At 36.8% G+C, this 24,754-nt stretch overlaps 1 protein-coding gene across 5 annotated transcripts; it reads left to right on the plus strand.

The window, feature by feature from the left end:
• Nucleotides 1-13,205: 13,205 nt before the first annotated feature.
• On the plus strand, nt 13,206-24,364 carry LOC131147937 (zinc finger A20 and AN1 domain-containing stress-associated protein 8). Of its 5 annotated transcripts, none has more exons than XM_058097609.1 (4): nt 13,208-13,311; nt 13,398-13,466; nt 23,371-23,967; nt 24,059-24,364. In XM_058097609.1, exon 3 carries the CDS (start codon nt 23,411-23,413, stop codon nt 23,930-23,932), a length of 522 nt encoding a protein of 173 aa, XP_057953592.1. In that variant the 5' UTR covers nt 13,208-13,311; nt 13,398-13,466; nt 23,371-23,410; the 3' UTR covers nt 23,933-23,967; nt 24,059-24,364. The 5 variants fall into 5 exon arrangements, with proteins under 5 accessions (XP_057953589.1, XP_057953592.1, XP_057953590.1 ...); XM_058097607.1 differs by having other exon boundaries at nt 23,394-23,967; XM_058097606.1 differs by having other exon boundaries at nt 13,206-13,311; nt 23,394-24,364.
• Nucleotides 24,365-24,754: the final 390 nt, after the last annotated feature.

The following is a 24,754-nucleotide window of genomic DNA, read 5'->3' on the forward strand; positions in this document are numbered from 1 at the left end:
GATTGGTAGCAAAGTAGTTCACAATATCATCAACTAGAGGGCCGTATGACATGTCGATGATTGGATAGGTGATGTTTAACATAGTCAATTCTGGCGGTCTCCATTGCTCATCACGGATCGGTATTTCATCTATCCCTGTGGACAGCTCATCAATTACCTCAAGTTGTCTAGGAGCTTCACTTTCACATGTACCATCCAAACCAACTGCTGAAAACAGCTCCAATGCATCCAAGTCATCCACCATGTCTACTGCATGTACCTCTGATTCCTCACGCCCAGTCGGCATTTTATTAAACACGTTCATTTCCTGTGTCATGTTCCCAAATGCAAGCTTGAGTACTCCACTTCGACAATTGATTAAAGCGTTAGAAGTTGCAAGGAATGGTCGGCCAAGGATAACAGGGGCCTGATAGATGGTGGACACAGGTTGCTGCATTTTTAGAACAACAAAATCCACTGGGTAGTAGAATTTGTCGACCTGAATCAATACATTCTCAATGATGCCTTGTGGAGCTTTTACGGATCTGTCTGCTAACTGTAGCATCATATTGGTCTTCTTCAGTTCACCTAAATCCAGCTGTTTATATATCGAGAATGGGAGCAGATTCACACTACTCCCCAAGTCAAGTATAGCTATGCGATGCGAGATTCACCAATCAAGATCGAAATAGTGGGAGACCCGGGTCTCTAAGTTTCTGTGGAGTCAGATTTAGTATCAACGCGCTAACTTGCTCAGTCAAGAAAGCCTTTTTCTTCATGTTTAATTTCCTTTTTACTGTGCATAGGCCTTTCAAAAATTTTACATATGCTGGGATTTGTTATATGGCCTCTATAAGTGGAATATTGATCTTCACCTGTTTGAATATCTCCTGGATCTCCGTATGATACTTATTCTTTTGACCAGATGTCAACCGTTGAGGGTACGGTACCACGGGTTGGTATTCCTTAACTGGCTCATCCTCTTTATTATCTGACTTTGTTAAACTTGAGCTAGCCTCATCTGATTTTTGTTTTCCTTTATCTGTCTTATTTGTCACCTGAGGTGTCGGCGTGGTTGTTTGTTGGTCAGTGGGAATTTCAGGACAGGCAACTTCTTTTCCGCTTCGCAAGGTAATAACCGCCTTTACTGACTCAAACGTATCCCCTAAAACATTGTGCACTGACTGTTGTGGCTGTCTATATACCTTGGGATTAGGCTGAGGCTGTGCAGGGAATTTTTCTTTTTCCAGGGTATTAAGCTGTGTACTCATCTTGCTTACGGCATCTTTCAGTTCTCCATTGGTCATAACTTGCATTTGCATGAATTGCTGGAGCATGGTTGCCACCTGCGCTACACTATCATCAGAAACTTTCTTTACTGGAATGGGGACTAACGCTGGTTGGAATCCTGGTGGTGCGTAGCACCGAGAAAACTGTTGCAGTTGATATTGCGGTTGAGGAGCTACAACTAGATTGTATGTCGGTTGCGGAGGCGGTGCAAATGATTGAGGTACTTGCTGATACCGTGAAGATGATGGACCAGGCTGATCATCTCTCCATTGAAGGTTTGGATGATTCCGCCACCTCGGGTTGTAAGTGTTTGAGAGGGACTAATTCTGCGTCTTATTGACCCAATTTGCCGATGACACCTGATCAGATCTGCTCTCTTGCAACACAGGTAAGAATTGACAATCCTGAGGTTTGTGGTCTGAAGTCTCACAAATCGTGCAAATCTCATCTTTCGACTTTTCGGATTCCATGACTTCCAATTTCTTAGATAAAGCAGCTACAAGAGCCTGTAAGCTAGTGTCCTCTTTGACCTCATATCTGCCCCCGCCACTGATTACTCGGATAGGTTAGGCAGCTATCAGCACCCGTTCAGGTCGTGCGTTCCACTGCTGGGCACTCTCAGCGAGATAGTCTAAAAATGATAAACCCTCCTCTGGTTCCTTAAGGAAGAACATCCCATTGCACATAGACTGGACAAATTGTTTGCACACTAAAGCAGTAAAAAAAATAGTTCACTAACTTCCATGATTCGAAACCATGGTGCGAGCATATGTTCATCAGGTCCTTGAATCTCTCCCAACATGCCTGGAATGTCTCACCATCTTTTTGCATGAACTGACTGATCTGCTCCTGCAGGTTCTCTGAAGAGGAAAGAACTTATGTAAGAACTCACGCTGCATTTCAGCCCAGCTAGTAATAGAGTTAGGGCGCAAAGAATTAAACCAGATTTTTGCCTTGTCTTTCAGAGAAAAGGGAAACAAACGCAGTTTAATGTATTCATCAGTCCCAGCTCTATTAATGAAAGTGGTGCAAACCATCTCAAAGTCTGTCAAGTGTTGGTATGGACTCTCAGAGTCCATCCCGTGAAACTGGGGAATCAAAGATAACATGCCATGCTTAAGAGTGAAATTCGGTGCATCTTGTGGCAACACAATGCATGAAGGTGTAGATGTGCGTGCAGGCTATAGAAAATCTTCAAGTGTATGTGGTGCATGTGCAACAAGGGGTGAGCAAATGGTCGGTTTGGCCAAATTCGGTTAATTAACCGAATTAACCGAAATTTTTGGTTAATGATTTCTGATAACCGAACCGACCAAACAAAGGAAGCTCACCGAACTGAACCCGACCGAATTACCTTTTTGGGTAATTCGGTTAACCGAATTAAACCGAAATAATTTAAAATTAATTATTAAAAACAGAATATAATTATAACTTTTTTACTAATTCGAGCTTAATTAAGCATCTCATCTATTAATTTTATTCATAAAAAAGATATCTTGGTATTAAACTATAAGAGTAGAATCACTAGAATCATTAATTATCAATTCGGTTAATACGGTTAACCGAATTGATAATTCATATTAACCGAACCGATAACCGATTAACCAAAAATTGGTAAAATCGTAACCAAACCGAACCGACCTTATTTCTTAACCGAACTGAACCGACCGAAATTGGTCGGTTAATTCGGGTTTCCCCGAATTATGCTCACCCCTATGTGCAGCCATAGCTTCTTCAAAATAATGGCCAAACGGATTATTCAACTCAAATTCAGAATCACTCGCAGGACTAACAGGTGAACAGTCAGACTCGGTGCTATGTGTATCCCTACTGGTGTTAGGTGAAAGTCTACACAATCGATTCGAATTATCTCGAACCCAGGGTATCAAACATCACAATAGCCAGCAGAAATCCACTAACACGGTAATTGACAAATTTTTTTTCAAATTTTCAATTTTCAAAATTTTTTTTTTCTATTTATAAAAAAATAAAAAATTTTGGGAAAATGCATAATTCGAAATTAAAACTGGCAATCCCCGGCAATGGCGCCAAAAACTTGACTCACTCGAAAAACGAGTAACTCAAAAGCTATCCCAAGTATAAGAGTTACGTCGTGTAATATTAAGCCCAAGGGCTAGATCGTCTCCTCAGCGAATGCGTTTTAATCTCAGATTTTACGTTCTTCCAATCGAAAATAAAAATGTACTGAACTTAATTCAGATTCGGAGTTTTTCAGAATTTTGGAGACTTAAACAAAAACTTAAATTAAAGTCCTAAAACTAGCATGCTTCAATTTAAAGAGTACGAATGGAAACTCTAATCTACCTAAGGAGACATCAAAACACGCGCTAATTAAAAATGGTAACATTGATCATGGAATTAAAGCACGCGGGAATGGAAACTTAATCAAACACAAACATGCACTAAAAATCGGGACTTTAACGCGAACCAAGACCTTGAAGTAAAATTAAACTATTAACGATTTAAACGAAGACAAAACACGAGAAAAACAAAACAAAACAAAACACAAACTTTATAAAAACCTAAACTAATCAAGCTTCAACAAAGAGACGTGATTTTTGGGAAAACTTCGAAACAATAACATTTTTTTATTCTTTTTTTTTATTTTTATTTTGGAATCAACCCAAACTTCAATTGAGTAAAGAAATAACTTCAATAAAAAATTAAATACTAAAAACTAACTTATATCAATATGAGCATCTAATTAAATAACAAATAAAAAAATAGAGTGAGTGAAAGAAAGATGGAGAGAACAAAACTAATTAACTAAGTTATTCAATAAAATTATGTAGGTAAAAAAAATAACAATTAACATACATAAAAGAAAGAGATAAGAAGAGAGAGAGAGAGAGAGAGAGAGAGAGAGAGAGAGAGAGAGAGCAGCGAAAACTAGCCGAGTAGCTGCTGTGGAAGCTTGGTCTCTGCTGTGCTCGGATGGCTGGCAGATTGGAGGAACAGAGGAGCTCTGATGCTGTGTTCTTGGCAGCAGACCGCTGCTGGTGTGGTCTGGGTCTCGGGTTGATTCTGTTGGTGGCTATGGCCAGAGGATGTTGCAGGTGTTGGCCTCAGAACAGAAGACTCCCAGCTATATTGGAGTGGTTGCTGGAACTCGGGTTGCAAGGAGGCTCGCCGGAGTTGCTGTGTGGAGCTCACTGCGAAGGCTGTGTGGCTGAGTTGCAGGATTGAAGGAGGAAGCAGAGGGCTAGCAGAACAGAGGCTGAAAGAGAAGAGCAAGGAGAGGAAGAAAAAGGAGACGAGAGAATAGATAATGAGAAGGGAGAAGAGAGGGAAGGAACAGAGGATAGAGAAGATACAGAGAGCTGAGAAAAGAGAAGAGTAGAAAGAAAGAAAGGCTAGGAAGAGAGAAGGCACAGAAGAAAACAAAAGAGAAGAGGAAGAAGAAGAAGAAGAAGAAGAAGAAGAAGAAGAAGAAGAAAAGGATGAAGAGGAGTTGGTGCTCAGGAAAAAAGAGGATTTAAAGGGTAGGGGGGCGGTGCCCTAGGACCCAAGACCCGGATAGGAGACCCGACCCGAATTGTTGTATTTTTTATTTTTTTCATTCTCTGTTCATCACAAATTTGACTCTTCTAGAGCCCGTTTCTTGCAAAACTCAAAACACAAAAGTTGTAGATAATCCTTTCTTCTTTCTCCAAAAATTTGAATCGTCTCGATCGGAGCTCAAATGGAAAAGTTATGCATGAAATACGAATAGGTGTTTGTTTTGGTTTCCGAGATTTTTCCTGTAACAAAAAAATTACCAAAACTTCATAAATAGTGCAATAAAGTTCATGAATGATGATTTTGGCACTTTATCAAAATATTGGATAATTTTGGATATTTAATTAAAAATATAAACCGTAAAGCCCAGGTTAAGATGCCCAATTACGCAGTTTTGACGCGTAATCAGAAGTATAGGATTTTGTTTTGTAGTTTAGAGGCGAAAATACGCCGATGATTTCCTATGATTTTTTTGAAGCAGTCGACGGCCTCAGAAAACTCACGGTAAACGTCAGATGATTTCATTTTTCAATTGTGAGACTAGTCCTTATATGAGGAACTTGGATGTATATTGGACTTAAATTATATAATTGTGTTGATGGGTTATGATATGGAATTCTTATCTCTTTCCTGTCCTATTTTCAGGATGGATCATAGAGATGAGGACGTAGAGGTAGAAGGAAGAGATAATTTGCAGACCTCCAATGAAGAGGAAATTGATACCTCTGTGATGTTAAGGGGTATAGCCCGACATGTTAGGACATAAATGAAGAAGGATCCCAGAGAATAGAACTGCTCAACTACAGATAAGGGCAGTAGCATCAAGGAGTTTATGAGGTTGAACCCCCCTACTTTTGAGGGAGGGCCTAATCTAGTGATTGAAGAGAACTGGATTTAATCGATAGAAGAGATATTGGAGGTATTTGACTGCACGGACAAGCAGAAGGTCCGTTATGCCACATTTAAGATGACCGGAGATGCAAAATGCTGGTGGTTTTCTGTGAAGCTACTAGAGGAACAGAGATTGGTAAAGATAGCTCTAACGTGGGATAGATTTAACAAGCATTTCTTTGATAGGTATTTTCCTTCATCTGTCATAGAGGAAAAGATTGATGAGTTCACTAACCTGACCCACAGAAATATGACAGTCGGAGAATATGCGGCCAAGTTTGTTGAATTGTCACATTTTTCTCTGTTCTTGATTCCGAATGAGGTAAAAAAGGCCAGGAAATTTGAAAAAGGCATGAGGCATAGAATTTATGAGCTGGTGGTGGGGTTTCAGGTTCAAAATTTATCGGATTTAGTTGATAAAGTTTCGGTACTGTAAAAGAGCATCTAGAGCAGCACCGAGCCTACATAGTAGAAGAAGAGACCTGCACCATCCAGTTTTCAGGCTGAGGTCAGTTAGGGGTCAGGGAAGAAAGGGAAAGATGCAGTAGGTTCTGGTTATCAGGGTAATCAGTCCTACCCCATATGCCATACATGTAACAAGAGGCATAAGAGAGAATGTTGGTTTTAAACTCCTACCTGTTTCAGGTGCGGTAAACCAGGGCATGTTAAGAGGGATTATCGGGAACTATTGCCTGTAATACTTGCACAGACCCAAGACCGAGGGAAACATCAGATACCACTAGGCAGAGGTGGACCAGCATGTGTTTATACGATGGTCATGAGGCAGATAAAGCCAAGAGGGTAGGTATGAATTTATGTTTAAGATAATGATGATCTTACTTAATTTTCAGATGATATAGAAGTTTATATGATGATGTTATTTAAGTATGGATAATGTTGAAATTTATATAATGAAATGTATTGAGTTGTGTGAGATAGTTAGTTGATAAATTTTAGAAATGTGAAAAATGATCGGGTAGCGAATTTTGAGGATGAAATTCCTATTAGGAGGAGAGAATGTAGTGATCCTAAAAAAAATTATTAAAACATTAAAATAAAATAAATAAATAAGTAAAATAATGTAATATATATATATATATATATATATATATGTTTAGGATATTATATAATACATATAAAAGTAACTCTAAAGCTTTAGGAGATTGAATTTGAAACTGAATTGCTGTAGAGTAGAGAGGTCGTCCCCCCCAGATTACATTCACTCTCGCCACTCCTCCATTCTTCTCTCTCTCTCTTCTTATTTCTCGACGGATCTTCAGCTGATCGAGAAACGGAAGGTACCGTTGGGTTCCAAGCTCAGCCACCAACATTTCTACCGGAGTAGATTTGTCGTAGGAGTGGGGTAGGCACAATTCCTGGGGTAAGGTAACTTTTCCCTATGTTCTCAATATTTCCTTAAATCTGCCGTTAAATCGACGATCAGGCACCACCACGGGGTCCTAGTCACGATCGTCGTCATTTTGGTTGGAGTAAATTTCCAATTTGAGTTTCTTAGGCCTCACTCCAAAGTGAGAATGAGATTTAGGGAATTGAGTAAATTGGTTATTTGAGGGTATAATTATTTATTTGGAATTTATGAGTCTAGGAAATATTAAAATAGTATTTTATTTAGGGTTGATTTAATGGAACTAGGATTTTTATTTCAGGGCTCGGGTGAGCGCCGAAAGTATCTTTTCAGGGTCCCTATTAACGTGGTTCAAGAAACCAAGTAAGGGGGAAATATATATTAAACCAGATTTTTATGAATTAATTGGAAAATGAAATATGTTATGAATTTATGTGTATATGTTTTTTTTGGTATGGGTTATTTTATTAGATACGTATATGTGAAATTGAACTGATGAAAGTGAAATATTTTTCAGAATAATTATGTAAGAAATTAAAGGCATTTTTCTAGTATGTGAATGTTAAATGTGGATTGACTTATTTTATAGGAAATATATATGAATTTTACTACTAAATAGTGTGACATGAGTAAATAGGAATACTGTGTGGAAATATGTTATATGTATGAGATGCAAGATATATAGGAAATGAACTGAGTATGAAAATGTTATATGAAATATGCTGCATGTGAGTGTTAATGCAACCATATAAAACAGCTGAAAAATATTGGGTAAAATAGTTGAAAGATGTTAGGTAAAATAACTGAAAAATGCTGGCTAAAACAATTGAAAAATGCTAGGTAAAATAGTTGAAAAATGTTGGGTAAAATAGCTGAAAGATGTTAGGTAAAACAGGTGAAAGATGTTGGGTAAAACGGGTGAAAGGTTTTGGGTAAAACAGTTGAAAGATGTTAGATAAAACAGTTGAAAAATGTTGAGTAAAATAGCTGAAAGATGCTGGGTAAAACAGCTGAAAGATGCTGGGTATGAAATGAAAATGGAAATGAATAAAAAAGAAATGAAATGTGAAATGTGAACAATGCAAAATGGGAAAGAACTATGTAAAGTGAAATGAGATGAAAAGTAAAAGATGAAAACATGAATAGTTGAGAAATGTAGAAATGGTAAACAAAATAATGTATTATGGTATTATTAGTATTTATGCTAGTAGAACATGTTACATTTGGACGAGGCAAACTGTTTTCCCGAGGGCTTGCTAAGAAAGGCGAGTGCCCTGGTTGTATTAGGTGTAGCAATAGGCTGCATAACATACTAGGGCAAAGAGAAACTACTTGTATGAGTGGGTAGATTTCCCTATTCTTTGGAGCCTTCGCCGGTGAACTTTTGTATGAATTGTGTGAGTATGAGATTAATCTATCACTTAAGAGCTTACTGAGTAAGGTGAGTGCCCTAGTATGCTTCAGTCATGACCCTTGGATTGCCTAATATATCAGAGCAGAGGGGTGCTACTTTTATGGGCGGGTAATCACCCCTATCCTTAGGTAATCTCATGGGTAAAATATCTTGCATATGTTTGATTAGGATCAGAAAATGATTTCAGAAATTATGTTAATGATTTGCAAACGATGAATAATATGTTATATACAAACCTCATATTGGTCACACGCTATTTTAATATATTGTTTCTTCTCTTATTGAGATGTGTCTCACTCGAATATGAACTTATCTTTTTCAGGACCTCCATAAGATCAAGCTTAGAGAGCTCGAGCTAGTATAGTATTTTTGAGAAAAAAAAAAGTATACTTTTGATGATATTTTGGGATGTATATATTTTATGTTTTATGTTTTAAGTGTTCTGAGAAATGAATGGTTGTGAATATTGGAAGTTGTGGATTATGTTTTTGGAGTTATGTATATATGTGGTTACAGGAGGTTGTATGAATTATGTTGGATTGTAGATAGATGTAGAAAACTCTGGTATTATATTGTTGGAAGATTATATTTACATTTTACGCTGCATAAATGATAATAGAATGTTAGGTATCAGGTAAATGAATGGATTAGTAGCACTCCGGGCCCACTGAGAGGGTCAAGGCGTTACACCTGTGCTCTTTTAAAATTAGCGTATTCTGAAAGTCAGAATAAGGTCAGTCGACTGTGCCCGATAGGTTAGTCGCCTATGCCTATTCTGTTTGTATATTTTCAAAATAGTAGCACCATAGTCGCCTAGTGATTTATCATTAGTCGCCTGTTCTTTCAACAAACCTTGTTTGTCATTATTTTTGGTGCCAAACTTAATTCATATATTGGAAAATTTAATTTGGACTTTGATTATATATTTTCCATGTATAAAATCAGGCATCTAAGTCTAATGACATATCCTAAGAGCTTCAATCAATCAATATTGAGTTTTGAAGTACTTACATGAGACTTTCGTATGATTTTCCTATCTACGTTCTTAAGTCTTCATGTTGTGAAGCTTCCTATATGTCTTCTGAACTTTATGCACTGCTTCAATGAGCTTCATGTCTCATATAACTTGAATTCTTCATGATTATCATGTCTCATAGCCTTAAGTGTGATTTTTTATTCAAATTCTTCAAGCACATTCACTTGAAGTCTTAAGATCCCTTAAGTCCTGAAACTCAAAACTTGCATAGACATGTTAAGTAACCTTGATTTGTTATCATCAAAACGAGATTAAACCTTATTAGGCCAATATAGACCATATAGGTGAGAGAGGGAGGAGGAGGTGATGGTGGTGTTGGATGGAGTGGTCTCTCACCACTTGATATCTAGCGAGAACGGTGTAGTCTCACACTACACAATGATAAGATTGGACAAAGCTTCAAGTTTCAATAATGGGGTTTTCTTCAATATTCAACCATAGACTAACTAGAGTTCTTACAATGAGAAAGGATATAAAGACTAGCATGAGAGACAAAGCATTAAACACTATCACAACTCTCAAACAAGCATGGTAGATAAAGTATTAAACACTCTCACAACTCTCACACTAAAGACAACCTAACACAATTAATACTTACTAAAAAAAAAGGAATTCCAACTCATAGACATACCACTCAAGCTTAGTTGTCTTACACTATTACAATTCAAATTTGAGAGTTAAACATGTGTCAAAAGGAGGCCAAAATTGTGTGGCCTATGGAGCATAAAATCGTGTGGGGCCCACATGGGTATTGGGGCTTGATCTTACTCTAACATCTTCACTTGGGTCTTCATGCACCTAATAGTCTTTAAGAATAAATATCTAAGTTTTCAAATCTTCAATCCATGAGTCCATAAAGTCTTGAAATAAAATGTCCAAGTCCAAATTAAAGTGTCCATGCAAAATATAAAATCTAACATAAAGTATAATCTTCAAGAATGCATCTACAAATAATATAAAGTCTTCAAAAGTCTTCCATCAAAAGATAGATGATCTTCAAATAGTTTTAGGTGTACCAACAAAACAATTATAAGTAATAGTGGACATCAGGAGGTCGTCTACATGTCACCATATCGACAAAGGAGATAGTCAAAGCATGTTGATCCCCATTAGACAAAGTTGAGAGAAAGAATATAAAGAGAGGGAGAGAAGCTCACCAGAGGCCATTGGAGGAAGGTAGTTGATGGCAGAGGTTATGGTGGCCGTAGTAGAGAGTAAGAAAGAGTGAGTTGAGAGAGAGAGAGAGAGAGAGAGAGAGAGAGAGAGAGAGAGAGAGAGAGAGAGAGAGAGAGAGAGAGAGAGTGAGAGTTCAACTAATAGGGTTAAGAAAGGAAAAGAAAACAGGAAAAAAAAAAAACAAAAAATATATGTATTAAAATTTCAAAAAAATAAAAAAAGAAGAAGAAGTGGGACAGGTGTCACCATACGGGTGGTGACATATGGCACTACCATGTTCGTAGAATTAGGGTGATGTTAGTTCGGCGATGTGGCGCGATCCTGATCATTCAATTTGTGTGTTTTTTTTTTTGAACGAATAGATCGTTACCATGTTAGTGATTTGCCTCTTTTTTTCAAAGCTAGTAACCTTATGCCATATAGCTGGTGATATCATGTTGACGTCACCCTATCACGTGTCAACCTAAGGTTAACAATTTTTAAGTGGGACACGTGTCACCCTTCGAGTGGTGACACGTGGCACTAATGTGTCCGTGTGGATTGGGTGACGTCACCATGTGATGTGGTGTGATCCCATCCATTAATAGTGTTTTTTTTTGAAGGATTAGATCACTGCCTCGTCAACAATCCACACCTATCCCCTATGCTTGTCATCTTTTGCCACGTGTCATCCTTTGGAATTGAAAAAAAAAAAAAAGTCAATCAGAGCCACTCGTTGGCTGCCATGCGTTACCACGGATGGTTGACACTTGGGTGTTTTCTCGCCATTCTCTCACTTGAACCAGGTCAACCCAGTTTGACTTCAGTCAACTCAAACTAACCCATTGACTTGGTTCACCCATTAAATCAATTTGACTTCTTGAATTGCTTAATTTATTTTATTAATCTTAATTCATTTTTAAATTAAAAAATTAGAAAAATAAAGGAAAAATTGAAAAAATGAAAAAAAAATCATATAACTAAATAGAACTTCCTTGAGCCATTTTTTTACTTAGGGAACAAACAAGTAAAAAATTTTAAAATCCTAAAAATAAAGGGAAAATGTGGAAAAATCTTTAACAATTGCATAAAAATTCTAAAAAATAGGGAAAAATTATAGGAAAATTTTGGGACTATTTTTACTCAGTTTTGATCATTTTCTATTGATTTTTTTTATCTGGTTTGTTTATGTCTGCCCTGTTTTCCATATGAGTGCATGTTTTTATCTCTTTTTCTATGCGTGTGTGCACTTGCAATCTTGTGTGGATGTGTGCAATAACCCAATGAGGAAAAATAAAAAATTGGGGTTATTTGATCTTAAATATTTTTTGCATGAATTTTAATATTGACTGCATGTTGTAAATATGTTTAATTGTTTATGTTTGTGTAGTGTTATTGAATGAAAATCTTAAAAATCCTTCAATTTTTAGCAATTACGTCTTTACATGCCTCTGAGGTTTGAAGGTAGGAGGTAAAGGTCTTATGCTAGTCCTCCTGACAGCTAAAAGTAAGGTAATAAACAATGTAAAAAGTAAAGGAGATTTTTAAATAAATAATCCTTGAAAGGGTAACCAAAAGTTGTGTTCTTAGCATGCTTTTGGGAGTCTTGACGTGAGGATAGTCTCTGTCCTTTGCAAGACTATTCAATATTTAAAGGTTTGGTAATTAAATAAACTTGAGAATTAAGGTCTTGATTGGTCATGTTTGAATGTAATCCTAGGCTAATTAGGTACCATTTGTTGAACGGGTCTGAAGGGGTGCTAATACATTCCCCTTACATAATCGAACTTAGATTCCAAGCCTTGACTATTGACTACTAGCTTCCTTGGATCTAAGTGACCAATGAACTAGTAGTATGTTAAATAGGTGTTCAAACTGCATCAAAATAAATAAGCTAGTGGCGACTCTATTGTTTTTAAAGCAACCCTTTTCTTAGTCCATATATTATACCACACTTCGTATCCTATAATATAGAGTTCGCTACTCAATCAAAATGATTTGGAATTTCGATCCCACCCCATCACCAGGGTCGGCCCTCCGAGATGTTGCGACAAAGTGCAATTAAACAATTAAATTTGAATTATACCAAGAATAACCTAGGACAAGAGAAGAGAGATTTCAATTATCCTATCCTATTCTCCAATTAATCTCAATTCGAACAAAATTTGGTGTCTATAGAGGCCATTACGGGTGAGTCCCCCCTCCTTCCAATTCCTTGTTCACAGGGGGGACCAAACATTTCAATGTCAAAAAGTTTCTTAACATTAGCTCATTTTTAAATGATCCTTTAAAATGTCACTTGAGATGGGAGGGTGGGACTAACCCTAAGTATAAACAAATGTTGATTTGTAGCTTTAACTTTTTTAGACTTATATTTTCATAATTTTTTTATAGTGGATAATACTAAACAGCTCCTTAAATTTTTCTAATTTTTGAAAAATTTAAAATAAAAAATAAAAAATATTTTGCACAATTAAACTAAGAAGAGGAATGGCAAAACCGTCATTTCAGCGGCTCGCCCAGGGTAAAAGGGTCCACATGGCCCTTAAATTCCGTTGGCAAGTGGAACGACGTGTTAAATACGTGACGCAGTGCAAGAGGGAGCGAGATTTTGGACATCTCTCTCTCCATCTCGCCTGTCCGGTAACCATCGCTTCTAGGGTTAGTCGCTTCGCTCTTTATCTCTCTGTGCTCCCCCCGAATAGGTATGTTGTATGGCTGAAAATTCTGATTTTGTGTTATATCAGGTCTCATCTGATGCGAATTTGAGGTCTGAGATCGGCGGAAAGAAATTGTCTTCATAACGCAGCAAACAGGTTAGGGTTTCGATTTCGTTTGTTATACGCGAATCGTTTATTTGTTTATTTATTAATTTTATTGGATTAGGTGTATGCATGAATTATATTTATGTAGATGATTGATGTCTTGTGCGGTTTTGGCATCGGGATGAGATGTAGCTGATTTTAGGGGTGAAAGTTTGTTTTATTTGATGAATCCGAGAACCCTGGGGGGGGGGGGGGGAGAAGAATTAGAAGGCTTTGGTCCTCTTTAGATGTCGTTGATATTGAATAGCATGTTGTTAAAGTTTGACATAAACTGTGTTCTTGAAAAGATTTTAGGACTTCTAACTCAGTTGGTATTATGGTTCTCAATTGGTCTGTTTTCTGTGGTGTTGTTTGGTTTGACCTTTTTAATGTATTTTCTTAACGTTGAAAGCTAAAATCTATGTTGGTTGGACAATTCTGAAATTCTTTTTTGGAGGACTTTCATGTCAAACTCAGTACTCTTTGTATTTGGAGTGTTGCTCTATTGGGTTTTATGAGCATTTTTTTAAGGAAGGTAAGAATTTCTAGGAATAACACGATCAAATTTCCTAATGTGTGTAGAGATGCCCCTAATATAAAAAATAAAAATTATTTTGTACAGTTTGATCCATAGCAAAAGTAGAGTTTTCAAATATAATACCACTGGGTTGTCCAACTCAATTTGCAAGCCTTTGGTGATGAGTTGTCTATAGAAGAAAGCCAATTCAATTCAGCATCCCAATAAACATGATTTCTCTGTATATTTAGCAGGAATTGACATTCAAGAAAACACATTAAATATATCGTGTGCATTGTTTAGCTGTTTGGCCCATTTCTCATTAGGTATGTGCCCACTAGCCTTTCTATTTTATCTAGTAAAAACGCTTCACATATTTGAAGCCTGAACCATCCTTATATACTAAGATCTCCCAAGTACACGTCCAATGGGATTGTGACAAACACTCTCGTGCGATTTTTGACGCCCATGTTAGAGTGGCCTACATCCTTGTGTGCCACCCTACATCATTATGTAGGATTTAACCACATGATAATATCCACTAGGATGACTTTGATGTTAAATGTAACGTTTCTTTACTTGAGTGAGGTATTGTTTGCCTTGTCCCACTAATCTTAAGAGTTTTTGTCTCGTAAAAGAGGTGTCTCATACAATTGAAGCATAAACCAACCTTGTGTGCGTAAGATCTTTTTAGTATACGTCCAATGTGGGATCGTGGCATGTTCTACTTGATTGCGCATGAATAATCTTGTGTGACATATTTCTATAATTGTTAATAAAGTTTATTAATTTTAAAAATATTAGATTATGAATATTCAAATTTATTTATAAAAATTTGTGTATATGTTTTTAAATTATAAATTACAAAACAGACACTAGATACTATTGTCAGTATTATGACCCCATTGATTCAGGACATGTCAAATCTTAAGAATATGTGACATAATATGATGGGAATGCTCTAATTAAAGTTATGCAAAATGTTATTCATATAAAATTACATATGAAAAATTTAGTGGACACGCATTTCATTTATTATTTTGTAAAAAAATCTTAACCTAAGACTTCTGCAAATGAAAATGTCAGTAAGTTTATCTGAATATTTGTGATTTGCTTCTTGAAGTCGTTATAATTTTTATCTTATTTTTGTTCACTATGTATTTTCTTGTTTTGGGATGTACCTTTTATTTAGCAGTTATTGGTTTTTTTGAGGACCTTATTCTATTTAAAACAAACTTTCTAAATGCAATTTGATCAAATTTTATTGAATTACAGTTTCATTTAAAAATGTTTTGTCGTGTTTCTAAAAGATAATTAAATTTTTATCTACAAAATTTGTAATTTTATATTTTATACGCACACCTATTTTTTAGTTTATTTCATTTTAGAATCAAATTGAGTTTCTTCCTTTAGGTTCAAACTTATTTAAAATAGACTTTTCAAATGAAATTTTATCTAGATTTGGTAAGTTTTGTCTGTCTTGAAAATATAAGGAAATTTTTGTTGACAAAATGATTTACATTGTTAGTGCTTTATATATATATATATATATATATATATATATATATATTATATAGATAGATATAGATTAGCAGCCAAAGAAAAGGTGGTCCTCATCTTCCCTTCTGTCTTGACATTAAATGCATAAAGTAGAAACCAGTTTATCACAAGAAACAACTTATGAAGAGTGTTCAAACTGTTTAGAGTAGTAAACCAACAATCAAATTAGTGTATGGGAACATATGACCTTCAAACCAAACAGCAGAAGACTGATTGGCTCCTTAGCTCTCAAGAAATTACATTTGGAAACAAAAGTATAAGCACTTGAGGCAGATTAATATTCCAGGTAAAAGTTTCCTTTTCAACTGCAAATCAACCATCTCTTTATAATCACTATTTTATTAGTGAGTCTTCCAGGCCGAGATCAACATCCATAAAGGATAAGGTCTGAAACTTTTGCATTTGAAAAGATACCCAGCTCAACAGATATATGATTCCCAAATCCATCCCTTGGATGGCTTAAATGAGACTTGGTGTTGTGGATAAAGTAAGTATTCTTACCATTTCTAATGGAATATTAAAACAATTTTAGGCTGAATTCCTAGCTCAAATGTTCTTTTCCATGCCCATGATGAGCTGAGGGGAGGTTTGATAGCCCAGATGCTTCTCCCTCTTAGCTTTGGGGAGGTTCGAATACTCCTCTAAGGCTTGTAAGAAAAGATCAGAGAAACCTAGAGAAAGTTTTTTTTTTTTCAATGAGCAAATGTGCCAAAATTTTTTTTGAGCTGTAACTTGATTCTATTCAGCGATCAGCTTAATCCCAAGGTCACCTTCTAACAAATGTTTGCAATTTTTCTTCCAACTTTTTAACATTTACAATTCTTATAATTACACTTGAGATTTTGCTCTAGGCTTAAGATAAGGAAGGAAATTGAAGAGCTCTAGTAACCTTTAATGCTCATAAGCACATCTTTCATCAGCTGAAGTCTAGCAGTGTCATTCTTAGTACAAAGTCTCTCTATTAGCAGGTTGCATCATGCTTGGAAACATTTCGAGTTTTACCTTCGCCAAACATATTGAGAGAATTTCTAAAATGGGTTTCAGGTAGCTTTTTTGCTTATGGGGGATGTTTAGGGCCTTAAGATTTCAATAGACAATCTTCAATGTGGATATGGAACTTGGTCTATTTTTGTTTCATCCAGGTTTAGCCTGGGATTTTGTGGGGGAGTCCCCACTTCTTGCTTTCTTCGTCCTAGATATTGACCACCAATGGTGTTTCCTTGACTTGACGGTTCGAGATTGACAGGTTTGTCAGAGTTCTTGGTAGGCACTGAACTATGCTTAACCTTAGTACTACAAATACTAGTAACACCCCCAATCTCACCTCCATCATCATCAATACTTCAATAGTATCATTTTTCTTGGGAGAGGGAGGGTCTTCATAGACAACAATAGGGCTCTCGCCCTTAGAAGGGTCATTGATAACAGTTACACACCCATCACCATCAATATCATGCTCATCATCAGTATCATTCTCACTTCTCTCGATAAATTTGGAGGAGGAAAAGAGTTTTCACTAATCAACGCAGGTCTTACCCTTGCCTTCCCATTTGCAGATTTAAGATGCCTCACCAGTCACCACCAACTGTTGTACTAACATACTTTCAACCTCCATAGCTTTTTTGAGAAGGTAAAACACTTATATACTAGAGGAAACTTGTTTCCCCAAGAGTTGTTTGTTCTCCTTATCGACTGTTGAACTCCTTCCTCTTCCATTCAAAACAAGAAAGGAGTTCATAAGAGGCTCAACTTCCCCAAACTGACAAGTTTTTTCTTTCAAATGCAATGTGATGTAGGATGGGAAGTGAGTATTTGGATGGATCATTTTGAACCAATTTGGAGACCTATTCCAAAGAATAGGGTAAGGGATTTTTCGGCCCTAAACCCGAATAGATTTAGTTTATTTATAACTACCTTGTGTGTTGGGGTGTTCATTTGTAATGTGTGTCTATGTGCGCGCTTGTGTGTGTATATGTATTTGTTTTATGGTTGGTTTGTAACTTCATGAATCCTTAGTGGTATATTTCTTGTAAATTAGGCATTTTAATAAGTAGGTTGTGAGAGCCATGGTCCATGCAGGAGTTAGTTTTGGTGAATTGAATTGAAAGTGAACGTGTCATTCCTTCCATCATATGCCCTTCCTTTTGCTTCTTCTTCCTCTTCCTCTTCCTCCTTACTCACACTCATTTTATTTGGATTAGAGAAAATATATTAACAGAAGAACATATTACAGTAGGGAGAACAAGATGTCCTTCAAAAATTCAAAAGGTTCGATATAAACAATGACAAAAGAGCTGCTGTCTAATCCCTAGAAAACTCAAGAGGGGCCAAAAAAGAGGCAAGAAACAAAGATAGATAGCCACTCAGCAATGAAGGAATAAGTGTGCAAGGACTCATGACACATGGAGCACTGACTCAAGGTCTTGTATATAGTCTCTTTTCAGCTGGAGTAGGCTGTGTGTACCTTCTCATTTGTTCTACTTCCTCTGTTTTCTATTGAAATCCAACAATTTTTATAGAATTCTTGGACCAATTTCTCTTCTGCATCTTCGATTGCCTCCCTTTCTTCTCTCCCTCCCTCAACTTCCTTCTTGTTTCTTACATTATTATTCTATCCATCCATGTCAATCTCCCATATCGACACCATCCATGAATTCAAATACTAATTCAAGATTTCAGCCTGCCCCTTCAGCCACCCCCTGCTGTAAAATTTTAGTCAAAACAGTTTTTAAAAAAATGAAGAAAAAAAATGAAAAACCATGTGCATCTTCCAGTCGAACTTGTGCTCGTGCCCATAGTAGTTAGAGGCGCGAGGCAGTTAGAGGCGCGAGGCGAGCCGAGGCGCAAAGGGTCTTTGAAGCCGAGGCGCGAGGCACGCCTCATGAAGGTGAGGCGCACAATTATTAAAATGGGGTAAAATGTCTATTTGGGGTAATTGATATATGAACATATGAATATCTAGTAATATTAGAATTTAAAATGCCAAAAAATTCAATTACAAAATTGAAAATTTAGCCCAAAAGCATCAACAATTCAACAGTTCAACATCAAAAGAAAAGAGTACAAATCAAAAAATAGTAGCTATATTACAATAAAAAAAATAAATATTATGTATTAGTTATAATTTATAAACTCACATTAATTAAACCAAATATTTAAAATTAAAAAATAGTAGCTAAATTTCAGTAAAAAGAATAAATTTTATGTATTAGTTATAATTTATAAACTTGCATTAATTAAACTAAATATTTAATTAGTAATTACATATAAAGAAGAAGAAGAAAAAGAGTAGCCAAATTTCAATAAAAAGAATGAATATTATGTTTTAGTTATAATTTATAAACTTACATTAATTAAACTAAATATTACAAATTTAAACAGTAGGTAAATTTCAGTAAAATAAATCAATATTATGTATTAGTTATAATTTATAAGCTTAAATTAATTAAAGAAAATATTTAATTTATAAGCTTACATATAAAGAAGAAGAAAAAGAGAAGCAGCAGGCAGCAGTCAGCAGCATGCCACACGCAACACACAACAAGCAGGCAGCAGGAAGAAGAAGAAGAAGAAGAAGAAGAACTCGTGAGGGCTCATGCTGGTTGGAAACGAAGTCGCGAAGGGTTGTGCTTCTTCAAAATGTCGAAGACGAACTCGCGATCTTGGTTCGAAGCTTGAAGACGAAGTAGCGAAGGCTCCCGGCTGGTTCGAAGGTTCGCAGACGAGCTCACGTTGCTGGTTTAAAAGGATCGCGAAGGCTCCTGCTGGTTCGAATGTGCAAGACGAACTCACGAAGGGCTTCGAAGGGCCGAGAGGGGCTAGGGCTATGTTCGTTCGAGTCGAATGAGGGCCACGGGTCTGGCTGTGGCTATTTCTCTACTTTAAATGACTAAAAATTCACAAGGCGTGACTCACTGCGCCTGTTGCCCTAGTGCGCCTCGTCTCGCCTAGCATCGCCTCTTGCAGGTCGCCTCGCCTCACCTGGTTTGAGGCGCAAGCCTCTTCGCTTCACTGCGCCTTGCGCCTGAGGTGCGCTTTTAACTACTATGCTGGTGCCACTCATATTCCAAACACCATTTTGCCGGAAATTTCATGACACTGCCACCACCACAACTGGAAACAGAGGTTGATGTTAGCTCCCCCTCATATTCATCACAGCCCAACATGGCGTGTGGCCCCATGTGCTGAAAAGGTAGGAGTCTTGAGACATTGCCCCTTTGAAATCCATAACTTGTGTGCTTTTCTCATCAGATCAGTACTGCCGTCATTGCATTCGCTACCTTCTAATCTACCTCTGCTCCAAGTTCCATCGATGGAAAGTCGCACTGGCGCTTCATGGGTCAGTGATGCATAAGAGGGGGAAAATTTTCCCTTATCTACAACTTCCAAAACTGTAAAATATTTGCTTCCAGTTGTTGTATTTTGATTTTTTCCCCCCCTGCAAAAACCTGCAAATTTTTGAACTAGTTCTATAGAAAATTGTTTGTTAAAGTTTGGTACACATTTTGAGGGATCTGTCATTAATACCAGCATCAGAATCAGAACAAATTGCTGCCATTTATAAGTTGTTTTTGAGGGTTTGTTTAATTTCCATGAGATAGTTACCCTACAATACAGGATAAATTAAAGATAATTCTTGAGAAATTGAGAGTCAAGTTTATGATTATGCATGAATAGATTAAGAATTGTTGGTAAATTGTGTTAAGGGTCCTTGTTGCAGTATATATACTGTGGTGACTAATGTTGAGTTGTCTGCAAAAGTGGAATTATTGCTTCGTAGGGTACAAAATATGGAGAATGCCTTGATTCTATTACTAATGCTTTGAATAGGCCAACAACTGAAGTTGCAGCCTTGGGTAAGAGGCTCATTTATTTTTCCTACCAAATGGGAAAATGGTATGGCTGCTTTTGCTTCTTATATTTTTGAGCTGCATGAAGGCCAAAATGATCAGTTGAATAAGGGAATTAAACTAGAAGTTTGAGAATTTTATAGTGGATGAATTTGATGATTGGCTGTATTCTTCAGAGTACTATTTGTGATGGTATGACACAAATGAGGTTCAGAAGTTGTATTTGGTTGAATCAAAACTGAAATGAATTGTTCAAATTTGATGGATTAAACAACAAGAGATCTTTAGAAGAGGGAGATTGATGAAATTAGAAAATGAGATGAGATGAAGTTAGCCATGCAGGATCAATTTGTAGCTTCTGATTACCAGCTGCATGTTCATTGACTTCATTTTGCAACTCTTTAATTTGAATCAAAAAGAAAAGTTAGTGACAGAGTACACTAGTAGGTTATTTTTATTTGGCTACTTGTGCTTCTGACATAGATTGGAAAGTGGATGTGACAATAGCTTTGTACAAGGAATATTGTTGTATTTCATCTCATTACAGTTGTGGATGATGTACAGATTGCCACTCAAGGAATAGCTTTGACCCTTTGGTTTGAGAAGAGTACTAGTGGAATCGCTTGAGAGAAGTCAGCTGAGCAATTGGGTAAAGGAGTTTAGGAACAACTTCAAAGGCCCAAACATCAATCAAGTGCTTCAAATGTTAGGGTTTCAGGTATCAAGCTGCACAATGTCCAGACCGAGTCATGGCTATTGCAGAAAAAGAAGATGATGATCATGGCATTGAAGTGATCGAAGCTGAAATAGAATCCAAGTGACTTAGATGATGATGGGAACGTGAAAAGCTGTTTAGGACTCTTACCTATAAGCATGAGGCCTATTAGAATTCTTATACCCTCTCCTTCGATAAGATGTATGAGTTGATGCCACCTGGTTCCTTTGTATTAGGCAAGATGAACATATCCATGTCTTGGTTCTTTCCCTAGCAGGCGGAGTTTTCTTGTCAGAAGGAAGGAATTGGTGTAGTATCGGAAGTGGGTATTTGGATGGATCATTTTGACCCAATTTGGAGATCAATTTCAAAGAACAGGGCCTAAGTAGATTGTTGCGTCCTAAATCAAAATGTGTTAGTTTATTTGTAGCAAGCTTATGTGTTTTTGGGGTCCATTTGAAATATATGTATGATTTAGGCATGCGTGTGTAATTTCATATATCTTTAGGCATATATGTGTGATTTCTTGTATTTTAGGCGTGAAAGCCATGTAGGAGTGAGTTTTTGATGAATTTGAATTGGAAGTGAACGTCTGATTGCCCCCACTGGATCTCCTTTCTCTTCCGTTTTCCATCATCAGCTTCTTCTGTCCCTCTTCTCTCCTCTCTATTTTCTCTTCTAATTTCTCTCAAGAGTGATTCTTATTGCTGTTCTGCGTCAGTGCTTGTTGGGTTCACAATTTGCTGAACTTTGCCCCATGGCAGAACAAGTTGAATACTTCTACATGAGTATTCAACCTCAACCAAAACAAATTCAACCTCTGGAGTCATGGCCTCCACAGAATCAGGAAGATCCTTTTCTATATCAATCTTTATGCAGATTTGAGCACAAGTCAGTTTCTCATTTGTTTTGTGTATGAATCCAGATGAATAGGAGTTCCAAGTTCCAACAAAGCTTGCCAACATAACTCAGCCCTACAGGAGTTCAATATATTGAAGGGTTATTTCAAAATTGAAGCCATATATGGATCTTGTCTAGTTTGATAGATGTCCTTTCAATCTTAAGAGTCTCATTTTGAAAGAAATAAAGGAGAGAATCCCCTATGAACAAAGCCCAGTTCTTAAGGACCCATTTTTTTATCCTTCATGATCTTGAATTTGAAGACACAAGTACCATTCTCCTAGGAGAATATATCAATGGGACCAGCTTTTTCCCAGACGTGTTTAACAATATTTATGACACGAGTAAGTAGGATATTTACTCAAGAACTACCCAATCTATGGGTCTATCCACTTCTCTGCTCCAATTTGCAAAATGTTTGAAAGTGGATAAACCAGAACTCTTATCTCAGTGCTTAATAGGTTCAAAGAGCTCAATTCTGCTTAGCAGTTTGAAGATTCATCAAATGATCTCCTCCAATTAGTTCTTCTCTTGTCTGTCTGATTAGCAGCAGGAGCAGGAGCAGGAGCAGGAGCAGCAAGATCATAATGGTTATATCCAACAAATTTTCCAACGTTTTCCATAAAGTCCTTTAAGATCTCCATTCTTAGTAGCAAGAAGAGGAGGGAAGCAAATCAACATGACTAAGCTGGAATTAAGTTACAAAGCACTAGGCATAAGAATCAAGAATCAGAAATGATCGAGGTGCATGGCAGTTCATGCATGTTACCATGCACTGAGGAAAAACTTCTCCTATCCATTTGTTTTATGAACATTGCTATTGGTTTTGACTCTCTATTTTGTCTTTTTTGGAATTTATTTGCACCAAAGTATGTGCCTGTTGAACCTCATATGTGGGAACCCAAGCAAAAAAAATTGGACCTCTTATTACATGGCATTCCATGTGCTTTGCAACTTTAGTATGCTCTGTTTACATTTAATTGATGAATTTTATCTTGTAAACATCGATTTCTGCATGTATTTAAAGCTCAAATTTAGCATGAACCATTTTTTGGTTCTTCATAATTTATACTTTATGGGGTGTCCAGATGATGGACATTTTTGGTTCAACGGTTGTACGATATTACCTTCATAAAGATTTAGGAGTATAATGTGGAGTCCAATTCACTGTGGGGAAAAATCATTACAGTATTATCTAAAATTAAGAACTCTCACCTATTTCCCCTGGTGATGGCATGGATTTTGCTGATTTGATGTATGAATAATGCCATGTTTGTGTGGCAATTTTTAGCATTGACACAGTGCACCATTAAGTAGAGGATGCCTTAGTTTTTATCTTTTTCAGAAAAATATTATCAATTTATTATTATGTAGATTTCCAATTGAATTTGATGCAGGAGAATTGGGAAAAAAAATGGACCATGATGAGACAGGATTCCAAGCTCATCCTGAGGGTCCTATTTTGTGCATTAACAACTGTGGCTTCTTTGGAAGTGCAGCCACTATGAACATGTGTTCCAAGTGCCACAAAGAATTGGTTTTGAAGCAGGAGCAGGCTAAACTTGCTGCATCATCCATTGGGAGTATTGTGAATGGATCATCAAGTAGTAGTAATGGAAAGGAGCCTGTTGTTGCTGGTACTGTGGATGTAACAGTCAATTGTCCAGACACGAAGAGTGTTTCGGTGCAACCATCCTTTGCTTTTGGATCAGGAGAGTGCGGGGAGGCGAAAGCGAAGGAAGGTCCAAAGCGGTGCAGCATGTGCAAGAAACGTGTTGGTTTGACAGGGTTTAATTGTCGGTGTGGTCACCTTTTCTGTGCTCAACATCGCTACTCAGACAAGCATGACTGCTCTTTCGATTATCGGTCTGCTGGTCAGGATGCTATCGCTAAAGCCAACCCTGTTGTTAAGGCTGAAAAGCTTGATAAAATTTAGATCTAATCAGATGAAGTTTCATGCAGTGAAATATGGTATGCCTTTTTCTTCCATAAGATTTGTTCTAGATTGGCTGCGTATCTCTATCAGATGTCCATTTATATTGATATATTTTCTGGGAAGCAGGACAATTAGGACATCTCTGCAGTTTGGAGAACCATGTCTTGTGATTGGCAAGTATTTGTTTTGTGGATCCGCTGTTTAAAAAATCCTACTCTGCCTCTGGTTTGATAGGTACCTCATTGTGACTAGCTTTGTAATGTGTCATTTGGTTCATATGGCATTTATGCTTAGCGGTACATGTCAGAATGATATGTGCAAAATTGGACATTTGGTTCTTGATGGTTTGTAAATTATGGTTACCTATATTACATTACATGGTATTTGCCCTCTACTTAAATGCATTGAATGTCATGGTTGACTGTTTATTCAGCCTTTTTAGTTATTGTACTCGGCATTGCACCCTTCTGTTGCCGCTGGGTTGGGATAGAAATTTGGAATTCCGAAGCAAGATCCGAATATTTCCTACAGATGTACTTGAATATTGTCTCGACCTAATTTTTTCTTTAGAATATATTTTAGGTTGTGTTTTGGTGCGTGAAGAGATCGGTATAAAATTTTGTATTATATTTTGTTTGAATTTATATAAAAATGCAGACAAAAGATTCAAAATTACATTCTCTAATAATCATGGAGGTTCAAAATTCATACTCCCAAGGACAACATAAAGAGTATTGTGTTGAGATGAACTTTGATGAGAACATTACTATCCCTTTTGTAGTGCCTATTTTAAAGGAACTAATTGCTTTTGATGATATTTTT

Source organism: Malania oleifera, chromosome 2 (genome assembly GCF_029873635.1).
Source record: "Malania oleifera isolate guangnan ecotype guangnan chromosome 2, ASM2987363v1, whole genome shotgun sequence".
In the NCBI taxonomy this organism is placed as follows: Eukaryota; Viridiplantae; Streptophyta; class Magnoliopsida; order Santalales; family Ximeniaceae; genus Malania; species Malania oleifera.